Source organism: Taudactylus pleione, unplaced genomic scaffold (assembly GCF_031769625.1).
Source record: "Taudactylus pleione unplaced genomic scaffold, aTauple2 ptg000130l, whole genome shotgun sequence".
Taxonomy (NCBI): domain Eukaryota; kingdom Metazoa; phylum Chordata; class Amphibia; order Anura; family Myobatrachidae; genus Taudactylus; species Taudactylus pleione.
In genome coordinates, this window is record NW_028284532.1 from 1,333,440 (window position 1) to 1,346,225 (window position 12,786).

The following is a 12,786-nucleotide window of genomic DNA, read 5'->3' on the forward strand; positions in this document are numbered from 1 at the left end:
GCACATGGACATACCATAGGCCAGAAGGTCCTTTTCTCTGGTCTACGTGCAGTGAAGAATTGTAGAACATAATTGAATGAATATGGTGAGTTCATTATTTCTACAACAACAGGTACCTGAACAATACAAAATATATATTTTCTCATTCACATATGTAACATATTTATTTAGTTTCCTATTTGTTCATGTATTGGCCAAGAAGCAAACTGAACTATCAGAAAGTCGTCCTCAGTTAATGTACAGATCACATACAAATCATTGTCGTTATAAAAATATTATTTAAAAAAAATTTTTTTTCGGACAGATCAGCGCCTTCTCTCTGTCCATGTTTATCCTTCTTTATTTCAATAGTTTATTTGAAAATTATTTTTTTAATTTATTTTTCTTATTACTACATGTGATCATTATATTACAACAGATTTATATAGAGAAGTTATACAATCCAACAAAAACACATATTATGCCCTGTTAGGACAAAAAAAATTTAAAAATTTCCTGGCTAAGTGATCCTGAGTTTTATCATGACCAGTAATAGTAAGGAGTATGTTTACAAAGTGTGTTTTTTAGAAATGGAGATGTTGCCCATAGCAACCAGATTCTAGCTATTATCTTTTAGAAGGTGCTAGATAAACGTTAAATAGAATCTGATTGGTTGCTATGGGCTTCATCTCCACTTATAAAAACCCGCACTTTAGTAACTATACCCCTAAGAGTTAGCACATGAGAGAATACAAAAGGCCCAGCGAGTATTTGAGATCACATTCTCAGGCCCTCACCCTCCAATCAGACGTGCTGACCCTGTCTGGCATCTTCCATGGTATGTATGTATGTAGATACATTTCACAAACGCAGGACAATGAGAACTGCAGGGTGTACAGTGGATTTGATCAGAAACAACTACATTTCAATCTTGGCTGGCACCTGGCAGTGAAATATAAAAAAAAAAAAATATATATATATATATATATATATATATACATACACACACATACACATATACACACGCATACATATATAGTGACAAGCTTGCACTCTTGTTAAAAACTCTTTAATTATGAAAGATCAAATTATGGCAGTGAAGTATTATACTTAAGTGTTTTTTTTGACAGGAATTTTTTTTTAAATATCCATCAAATTGAATATCCCAAGACTAAGTGCTAAGAAAGATGTCCAGGACGGGTCGGGTATGGGTTGCCAGCAGTTGGGATCCCGGCGGTCAGAATCCAGACGACAGGATTAACATACCGACTCTTGTTGGTCGGTATGCTAACCCTCCCCCTCTTCCTACCCTTACTCTCCCTTCCTGGTGCCTAACCCTAACCTCCCACCCTATTGCCTGAACCTAACCCCCCGCTTACCCGTACCATAGTCCTAACCCTCCCCCCTTAGTGTCTAACCCTCACCATCCCCCTAGTGCCTAACCCCAAAATCTAACCCCCTAAACTTACCTTCGGGATGCCGGTATTCTGAAGCCGGGATCCCGACTGCTGTCGGGATTCCGGTGCCGTTATTTAGACTGTTGGCGTTCCACCAGCTAGGATGCTGACTACATCCTGTGCAGGACACTTCAGAGGCTGAAGGTCCCCCATTGCTGCAATATATTCTGTATATGTTGGAGCCCTGTGCGATCCTTGCCGAAAAGATGCATAGCCATTAAAAGTATGTGCTGTTACTGCGGTCTCGTGCATATACTCCATGTATACATGTCATTAACACCACTGTAGAATATTGCATTGTGCTCTTTAGTGACTGCGTTCTCTGCCCACTAAAGGCACTGGCAATGTAACACCCTCTTGCATAAGATTCCTGTCTGACTGGCTATAGAGCAGGGCAGATCCATGTACAAATGGTAGAAATATTCAGAATATGACAATATTTGATTATTCGCTATGTAATCTCTAACTGTACAGTGTTATTTGGCAATAAAATGCCCAAACTTAGCATTTGTTGCAGCTCATGGTCTGTTGTTTAGAAAAGTGTGCAATATGAGCCTATATAATAGGACACAATGGGCCTGATTCTGAGTCGCACACAGCAGCGTCTATTGGTGGTCGCTCATCTGCGAGTTTATGCAAACGGACAACAAACTCCTTCCCCTGTGTACATCCGTGAGGCCAAATGTGCAAGGACTGAGATGCCCCTGCCCGCTGTAATACTGATTGGTGCCGCCTTACACGCCACCATCAAAACTTGTACCAGCTCAAAGGCAGGTGCAGTTTCTCTGTCTGACCATGGCCTCCCATGCTCACGGCTGTGAACGCAGCAGCTTGCCCTGACACATCCGTGACACCCCATAACACGCCCACTGAACGCCCCATTTTTTGGTGCACTAGTAGTCGCCCCCTAGTCAGTGCCCTGGAATGCCCATCACTTTTTCGCCACCTTTGTGAATATATGGCAATAGCCACCTTTGTGCAAACACTCTGTGTAACGCATGCGCCATAGGGGGTTTCCAAAAATGTTTGCACATACGCACTTTCAAATAATTGCTCAACTACGTGAATATCGGCATTGCGTGCGGCTCTGAATCAGGCCCGCTATGGGCATATAGATTACGCTTCATATGAATGGAAGAATGAAATGCTATTTCTCTCACATCTATGTTTATAAACTGTATGAATAAAATTCACATGTACTACAAGAGCTGTGCAGAGTGAAGAAGGGAATGCCGTGAAATAAGTGGTCACTATGGATTCCCCATAGACTAGTCTTTATGACCGGTCCCCACCTGAACCAAGGCCTCTCTCTGCAGTGACATGTATATACAGTATGTCCATGCCACTCACAGAAGCGGATAATAGTAAGGCACCGATGGTAATACCATAGAGCTCCATTAATGGTTCCTTCCTCCAGACACCTCCGAAATCAATGCCTACGTCCTGCATATGACTTCAGAAGAGGACAGAAGTAGTGGAGGAGAGAGATTGTCCTGCGGATTTATTGCATCGGTCTTTATGTTCGTTGTAGGTCACTCTTCACAAACAGACGGCTATGCCAGTAATCCGGATTATCGAATGCACAGTCTTTCACCTCCAGCTCTCGTAGGGGCTGAATGTACCCTTTCTGTAGCGCCTCTCTGTGGCATGTCTGTGGGATTACTGGGGGGGTGTCTGAGGACTTTGGCCGGATGGCAATTAAGTTCATGTCCTCGTATCCCTGTTTGTCACCTGATGTGCTGTCTTTTCTCATTTTGCCGCTTCGGTTCATGTACGTGTACTCTGTGTCCTCTTCCCCCAGCTCTTGACTGCAGCTGCACCTTCCCTGTTCATTCATATACTCATATTCCTCCTTGTTCCCATATTCATAATCACTGTCCTTATTGCCCTCGTGCGTAGATGGTACACGTTCCCTGCTCGCATCCCTTGTCCCTCGGATGTCCATGTACTCATACTCCAGACTCTCTGAGAGCTGCCTTTTCCTGTTCATGTACTCATACTCCTCCTCCTCATCCTCTTCACCAGCAATGGGCAAGCACGGAGTCACAGATCTGGATCCATGGGATGTCATTGTACCACTCTGTGATAGGTCTGTAACAGAATATGAGAAGATGTGACTTCTGGGTTTGTGGATGGAGTAAGCTATTCTCTATTTACAGGAAGCAAGTAGCTAGACTTTTTAAATACACTAAACCAGGAAAATAATGGTTATGCATTGGTTATGTGATTTGCTCAATCTCCTGATAGATGATTACTAGCAGTATGTATGTGTGAGGCTGGTATCCTACAACCAGACTTTAATTTAGGACCAGATTTCCATTTCATAATACAATATATGTTAAGCTGGTCACTGCTGGCCTAACAAGTCAGAGCTATATAGAAGGCACACAGGCTACCAATGTGCTGTCTCCTGTTATCTGGTATTACATAACACCTGGAAGGGGTATGCTGGCAGAGGACGCTTTATTAAACAGATATTAGTTTTAATGTTGCCATACCCTGCAACTTCCAGCTCAAGAACAGTCTAATGCACACACGCCCTGCTAGTAATGACGGGCTACATTCACAAGCGGATGGATAGGGCAATGCGGCTGCATAGATTTGGTCAATTTGGAATACAGGCGAAGATAGGTAAATTATTTCCAAGCCTGCAATGCAGCCACACCTGCGATGTGCAACTCTGAATAAGCCCTAGTGTCTGACTCGCATCTATGAACGGAGAACTAAAAGGACCAGGAGCAGCAGTTGTCATTGGCCCACAGCTTACATCCAACCTGTAATGCTTTGTAGCCTGAGCAATGTGTCAGGTGCTGGGGTCAGCGCCAGGTACTACCAAGGAAAGATTAGTTTGCAGTGGTTCTGCAATAACTGTGTGTGTTTTATTATCTGGTCTCCTGTAGACAGATTACTTATTTTAAAAAAAATAATAAAATAAAAGCAATCCCCTGGCTTGACAGAGCCACGCCATCATTTAAGCCTCTGCAAAGTAGGAAACGTAAAAATAAAAAAATGAGCCTTTCATACACATGACCTGTCTCATTTCATGTAACCTTAAAGACAGACATTTCTTAGCCCTAACTGGGTTTGGTAAAACAGATGTATACATACCTCCCTGGCTAAGTTCTGGCATAATGTATTCGCAGTCCGCATCTGGCGTTCCAGCAAGGAGACTTTCCCTCTGGGAGCGATAGGCACTGTCTAAACGTGAGCGAGGGCTCCGACTCACACTGCCCCCACCATATGACACTTCCTCCCCTGTCTCCATGTCAGAAGAAGTACAGCAGCCCTCGGATGATTCTGACACTGTGCGGCCTAAGGAATCCTCCCTTCTCCTGGTCACACGTCTGGGACTTGGCTCGGCAAGATACAATGTACCCTATGAGAGAAGACAAACCACGGCTATTACACTGCATACCACAATGGCCTCCATTATTACTTTACAGCTATGGAAAATGTCATTTCAATGGGATACAGAAAGCAAATGAGATTAAATAAAGTACTGGTGTTTTATCCGAATGTGACCGTCTAGACATGGGGTTAGCTGTTACATGTTCTCTTCATGTCCATGTAAATTTGCTCAGATTTCCTCCCAAAATACAAAAAACATAAGGTTAGGTTTACTGGCTATTAACTAAATTGGAAATTAGATTGTAAGCTCCATTGGGACGGAGACTGATGTGAATGAATAAACATTCCAGTGAACAGCCCTGCACAGCAATATATAAATAAGGCATAATGATAAATGTTAAGGTGCATAAAAAAAATATAAAAACATATTAGGGCTCAATTACTGACATTTCTCAGAGATGCAAAATGTGCACTGGGCAGGATAATGGACTGCTGGTCAGGAGTGGGCACAGGTTTAAGCAATGCATTGCAAAGCATTATATTCATGGTTCTCATCATCACAGGTTTACTATAACCTTGCAAGTTGTGTTTAAGTGTTTCTTGGCTAAGCTGTCTGTATTTACTAAAAGGTAACAGTACTGTGCAAAAGTTATAGGCAGGTGGGGAAGAATGCTTTTAAAAATAGAAGTGTTAATAGTTTATTTTTATCAATTCACAAAATGCATAGTGAATGAACAGAAGAGAAATCAAAAATCAAATCAATATTTGGTGTGACCACCCATTTCCTTCAAAACAGCATTAATTCTTCTAGTTACACTTGCACACAGTTTTTGAAGTAACCCGACATGGAAGTTTGATCCGAATATCTTGGAGAACTAACCACAGATCTGGATGTCGGCTTGCTCAAATCCTTTTTTCTCTTCATGTAATCCCAGACAGACCCGATGATGTTGAGATCAGGGCTCTGTGGGGGCCATATCATCACTTCCAGGACTCCTTGTTCTTCTTTAAGCTGAAGATAGTACTTACTGCCATTGGCTGTATGTTTGGGGTCATTGTCCTGCTGCAGAGTAAATTTGGAGCCAATCAGACGCCTCCCTGATGGTATTGCATGATGGATAAGTACCTGCCTGTATTGCTCAGCATTGAGGACACCATAAATATTGACCAAATCCCCATCTCCATTTGCTGAAATGCAGCCCCAAATTTACAAGGGACCTCCACCATGCTTCACTGTTCCCTGTGAACACTCATTGTACCACTCTCCAGCCCTACGGCAAATAAACTGCTTTTTGTTACAGCCAAAAATTCACATTTTGAGTCATCAGTCCAGAGCACCTGCTGCCATTTTTCTGCACTCTAGTTCATATACTTTCGTGCATAGTTGATTCACTTGGCATGGTTTCCACGCTGAAGGTATTGCTTTTGTTCCCAATTCTTCCATGAAGACCACTTCTGGCCAGACTTCTCTGAACAACAGATGGGTGTACCTGGGTCCCACTGGTTTCTGCCAGTTCTGAGCCAAAGGGCTAGAGAGCGGTACAATAATAAGTACCTGCAGGTAACAGTGAAGCATGGTGGAGGTTCCTTGCAAGTTTGGGGCTGCATTTCAGCAAATGGAGTTGGGGATTTGGTCAGGATTAATGGTGCCCCCAATGCTGAAAATAGAGGCAGGTACTTATCATGCAATACCATCAGGGGGGCGTCTGATTGGCTCCAAATTTATTCTGCAGCAGGACAACGACCCCAAACATACAGCCAATGTAATATTGAACTATCATCAGTGTAAAGAACAAGGAGTCCTGGAAGTATTAAAATGGCCCCCACAGAGCTCTGATCTCAAGATTATTGAGTGTGACTGGGATTACATGAAGAGACAGAAGGATTTGAGCAAGCCTACATCCACAGAAGATCTGTGGTTAGTTCTCAAAGATGTTTGGAGCAACCTCAGTGTGGAGTTCCTTCAAAAACTGAGTGCAAGTGTACCTAGAATAATTGAGGAATTGATGCTGTTTTGAAGACAAAAGGTTGGTCACACCAAATATTGATTTGATTTAGATTTCTCTTCTGTTCATTCACTTTGCATTTTGTTAATTGATAAAAAAAAAAAAATTAAAGCTGCATACACACACAACGATTTTTTTAACAATTATCGTTAAACGATATAGTTTGAAAAAATCGTTCACTTTCTGAGTCAAACGATGAACGATTGTCGTTCATGCGCATTCACGTTTGTAGTTTAGTCAGACTTGTCAACTGAATAATTTTCATTAAGGGAATATGCAAAAATCGTTTGTAGTTAAAAAAAATCGTTCATTACACTTATAGAAAATCGTTGTGTGTGTATGCAACTTTACACTTCTATTTTTGAAAGCATTCTTAAGCTGCATACACACACAACGATTTTGTTACCAATGATTTTATGAACGATTTTATGAACGATTTTCTGTCAGATTTTTTAAACTGTAATGAACGACTGTTTTGAACTACAAACGATTTTTACATATTCCCTTAATGAAAATCGTTGAGTTGACAAGTCTGACTGAACTGACTGAAGTCTGAGAAACGTGAACGCGCATGAACGATAATCGTTCTTTGACTCAGAAAGTGAACGATTTTTTATTATCATTAAAAGATATCGTTTAACGATAATCGTTCAAATAATCGTTGTGTGTTTGCAGCTTTTTTTCCACACCTGCCTAAAATTTTTGCACATTACTATATATGCCAGAAATTCCAAGCTCCGCCATTACAGTCCAGGTTTTAAGGATATGTATGTTTGAGCCCAGATGGTAAAATTAAATTGACTGAGGTACCAATTAAGTCACCTATGCTCAAGCATGGATATCCTTAGCACCGTGACTGTAAAGGTGAAGTTTGGGAAGCTCTAGTATATGCCACCACCACTTGTATGCTATCAAAAACTGCAATATATAAGAAAGCTTTTCAAAACAATATACACACTTAAGCTGGCCATACATCAGACCAACTTTCCTCCAACCATCCAACTATTAGTTGGTTGGTTGGTTGGAATGAAAATCCGGTACTGCATGGAAGCAAATGACACTCTGCAAATTGCTTCCAAACACCAGAAAACATGAAAAAGGTCATTCAGGCAAGTTGGTTAAATCTGTTTGATTTAAACAACTTGTCTGAACAGCAGCTTTCGTCCACTTCATTGTCATTTGTTCCCATGTAATACCGGATTTTCATTCCAACCAACTAGTTGGAGGAAAGTTGGTCTGGTGCATAGCCAGCTTTATGCTGGGCATACACTATACAATTATCTGTCCAATCTGGCTGGTTGAAATGAAAACCTGGTAATGTATAGGAGCAAATGACAATCGACCATTTGCTCACAAACACTGGAAAACAGACAAAAATGGTCATTCAGACAAATTGGTTAAAACACACGGATTTAACCAATTTGAACAATTGTTTTTGTCTGTCTTCCAGTGTTTAAGACCATATGATAGCCAGATTGGACAGATAATTGTATAGTGTATGCCCAGCATTAGATAATAAAGGTGATCTGCAGATATATCTGTAGATGATGGTCGTTCATATACACTGAACGACCATCATCTTCCAGGCAGCCACGGTTCCCGCTGGCCGGGGGGCGGGTCTGCCCCCCTCCCCGCGGCTGCCGCTGCATGTGTACAGGCGATCGGCTGATCGCCTGTACACACTTGCCGATGGACAGATATATCTGCAGATATATCTATCAATCGGCTGTGCAGCACAGTAAATGACGTCATTCAGACATATCGCTGGTACACACTGGCCGACGGTCACCAGATATATTGGCCGATCAATTGATCGGCCAATATATCTTTTTGTGTGTACCCAGCTTAAGCCAGAGGTTCCAAAACACGGTCCTCAAGCCTACTCAACAGTCCAGGTTTTAGAGATATCCATGGTTCAGCACAGGTGACTTAATTATTACCTCAGTCAATTTGATTTAACCACCTGTGCCCAACCATGGATATCTCTGAAACCTGAACTGTTGGGGAGCATTGAGGACTGTGATTGGGAATCTCTGTACTAAGCTATGTTCAGAGACAGATTGTGTATAAAAATGTTTACCTTTTTCAATCGATTGCAGATTGCAGAATTGCCACAATCGATTGAAAAAAGGGAAACATTTTTATACACAATCGATTGCAAATTGCACGATTGCTGCAATCAATCTCTGATGTATGGGGGCCTTTACAGAGCTAGTTTCTCAGTCTCTTTCCTCCTGAATGTTGTGGTTACCTTTCTTGTGATTGTGCCGCTGCTCTGGGTCATAGGGAGATACCCTGTATGAGAACTCTGCACACTGTGACTCTGAAATAAAAAAAATACATAAAAAAAAAAATTATTATTTTTATGTTGCTCACAAAAATGTTATTGCTTTACTATACGGTAAGGGGTATATTTACTGAAGGTTGATTTTAATCTATTTAAAATCGCTGAAATTTGATCAACTTTCGATGTTGTGTTTCAGGGGCTAAATTACACATTCACTAACAGACACATTTTGATTTGTAAATGTGTGATTTATCCCTAGAAACACAAAATCGATGTTGATTGATTACATCAATTTAAATAGATTAAAAATGAACTTTAGCAAATATACCCTTAGGTGTATTGTGGTGGTCCCTAGGTTAATAGGAGGTAATAAAATACATCTATTTATACTGGGTAAATTACAACTACTGCTCCCATCAGATGCTGTTTTAGTGATTGCCTCAGCACAGTTTTGAAAATTTATACTGGGTAAATTACAACTACTGCTATACTAAGAGCAATTTATCTAAAGGAAGTTAGGAATGTATTGTGAATCTGTGTTGGCCTCCCCCTTCTCACAAATTGTTTATCTTAGACTTTATTGCATCCCAATTTAGTGTGTGTTAGAGCTTTCGGGGTGGGGTCCCAATCAGTGAGCACAGAGACACATGTTTGTAACTTTAGATATTACTGCTCCCACAGGCTGCATAGCCGGTGGCTGCCATAGTCTGTGTTAAGATTTAAAGTGTTCTGATTATAAGTGTAAATACAATTTGATAACTAAGTCGGAGTTACGCTGGAGGAAAACTGAGGGAAAAGAAACTCACAACCAAAACACTTTCTGAACAACAAGAAGCAACATACTTATGAGAATGAACAAAATCAACATCTTCTGCTGTATGCATATCCAGGCAACTACTTACTGCACTCACTGCTTGGACACTGCAAGTGCTCCCCTGTCTGTGTACTGCTCTTGTAGATTGATCTTTGTTGATCAGAACACTTTGGACTGGATCAGCTCGGGTACATTGTAATTTTGTCCTCATTCATTTTGTATTGCCTTTTCCAATTGTGTCACATCTATCCACTTTAATCATTTGTTTATAAACTAATTCCTGCACCCACTACTCACATACCTCTCCTTTATATATCACTTTTGGAGCTGCGCTCATACATTAGCAGCACTGTTCTTTACATGTATTTTTGAACATTTAACAACTTTAATCCACACTGACTCTATATCTCACAGCCTCCACTCCAGTTTACATCTCAATTATTACCTTGTCCACAGCATGAACACCCTTACTTCACACAACCCCCATATTCTATGTCCACATAATCCTCTACTTTATCCATCCCTCTCTTCCCCCTCCTGTTTCCTCCACTTGCTGTTCTTCCTTTTTTTCTCTCATCAGTCTGCTTCCAACCCTCTGCTTCTTTCCCCCACCTCTCCTATACCTCCACTCTCAACCACCTCCCTCCATGGTCTTGTTACCCCACTACTAAGCCCCATTCCCTCCTCGTTCTGTCTGTCACCTCCAGGGCTGCCAAGAGAAATTCTGGGCCCGGGTACTGCAACATCCTGTGGGACCACATCATGTATGGCTGCACCCATTTGTGAGTGGGTCTAGCATGTGAGATGCACCCACTCACAGGAGCATGGCATAGCACCCAGCAGCTGGAACTAAAGTAGTCACTACTGTATTAGGATGGCGGGACAGTCCCATAATAGCTGCATTTCTTGTCAGGCTGTATATAGATGCTAAAATGTAACACACAAATTAAAGTGCTTCTACTTTACTTTGTACATCTCTCATGTAAATAACACAAACAATCTGTTTTCTATCATAGAGATAGATGTATGAAGGACTTAATTTTTACATAACATCAGGTCGTCTTATACACACACATTCCGCAGCACATATCCTAACCCACTGCTCCATGCTCCTTCTTCACTATCTACCCCTCTGTGTCGCCCCTGTCTGTCTGCCCTTCCCCTTTAGAATGTAAGCTCTCACGAGCAGGGCCCTCATCCTCACGTGCTTCTCCTCCCCCTACTTATAGTATAATTTACTCCTAACTCCCTACAATGGCACCTACCACCTGGTTGCTCATGTCCTGCTGCTTGTGTTTTGCAGCTGAGTTTATAACCTTGTCCTTGTCCTGCATTGTTTTGTATTACTATTAACTGTTTTTCTTGTGTGCTCATTTATGTACTGTGTAAGGCACTGCGGAACCTTTGTGGCGCTATATAAATAAAGGATAATAATAATAATAATAATAATAACATCTGAATAGTCAAACCTAACAGTCTTGGAGTGTATAGGAAAACACTGCTGGAGTGGAACTTCCATAATAACACTTAGGATACAATTCCTCTAACCATATCGTCTTATATACAAATTGCTATTATAAGTTAATAATTGTAATGCATCTTAATTAAGCAATTGTCACAGTCAATAAAGTGTATTGGGGTGTATGGCCGGAGCTGATTTGGTAAACTTAGGTGGCGAGCCCTTCAGTACAATAAGCTTTCCCAGGTGCCAACAGGTTGGATATGTAATATTCTTTATATAACGCCAGCATGCTCTGCAGCACTTTACATAGGCTTACCATACTATCCCTTTAAGTATTACACAGGTTCTGTGGCTGATCAAAACCAGGTGAAATCCAGGCATGAAGTCAGCCAGTCACAGAATCTGTGTAATTCATATGTCCCGGTTTAAAGGGATAGTATGGTAAGCCTAACTTTGCAGCTGGGAACAGACTGGGTACTAACAAGCAGATAAAGAGGTAACAGTATAGTTCTCATAACCACAGCTGCAGTTAATGAAAGCGACTCCTTATTACCTATTTTACAGTTTAGAAGGATTAAATTAAAAACTTTGGCCCTCATTCAGAGCCGTACGCTCTGAGCAGAGCGCACTCTCTGAATGAGGGCCGGCCTCCATGAAAATGGAGCGTCCTCCTGGACGCTCATATAGCTGTGGGTCACCACCCACAGGCTATACGAGCGTGCATTTTGATGGCCGCGATGGTCGTGACCATCGCGACCATCGAAACTGCGAGCCGGAGCCTGCGGTTGAGTTTTTCAACCGCAAGCTCCGGAGTGATTTTGGCTCTATCAGAGCCAAAATCACTCCCACTGACATCACTAGTGATGTCAGTGGGCCGGCTTCTGACGGGAGGTGTTCCCGTGGGAACGCCCCCGTCAGGGAGGCACGCCCCCGGCACGCCTACCAAAGGGGGCGTGCTGTCAATCAACATCGACAGCACGCCCCCTTTGATCAGACACAACGAGCGAAGGACTTTCCTTCGCTCGTCGCGTCTGGCGCATGCGCACGACGGAGCTCCCTCCGTCGTGCGCATGCTCAGTCCAGAACATCGACCCACTTGCGAGCGGACAGCCGCTCGCGAGTGGGTCTGAATCAGGCCCTTTATCCACAATCACAGTGTCCATATGATTCATAGTAAATTGCCTAGTAGTCATAACATTCGATGTAATTTAGAAAACACTTACCCTGGAATAGTCTATTCTCTGGCGTGATGCGTAGACAGTGTTAGGCGTCTTGGGCTGTGGCCCTATACTGTCATCTTCTGTGTCTAGATCAGTATCTGTCTCCTCCACTTTCTCACACAATTGTGGTGGATCTTCAGGAAGAGGTGACTGCCTTATATAACTGTCCCGCTGTACAAGAAAGAAGAGTACAGTAATTACCTCTCAATACTT

General features: G+C 42.0%; 1 protein-coding gene across 1 annotated transcript in view; it reads right to left on the reverse strand.

The window, feature by feature from the left end:
- Positions 1-1,396: 1,396 nt before the first annotated feature.
- The window catches only part of ERBB3 (erb-b2 receptor tyrosine kinase 3), a 103,230-nt gene continuing 91,840 nt past the window's right edge, over positions 1,397-12,786 (reverse strand). Inside the window, exons 25-28 of the mRNA XM_088473059.1 lie at positions 12,577-12,744; positions 9,042-9,113; positions 4,545-4,812; positions 1,397-3,527 (exon numbers count right to left, since the gene is read on the reverse strand). Coding sequence (XP_088329185.1) covers positions 2,953-3,527; positions 4,545-4,812; positions 9,042-9,113; positions 12,577-12,744 — 1,083 coding nt within the window. The 3' untranslated portion in view covers positions 1,397-2,952. The remainder of the gene's footprint in view (positions 3,528-4,544; positions 4,813-9,041; positions 9,114-12,576; positions 12,745-12,786) is intronic.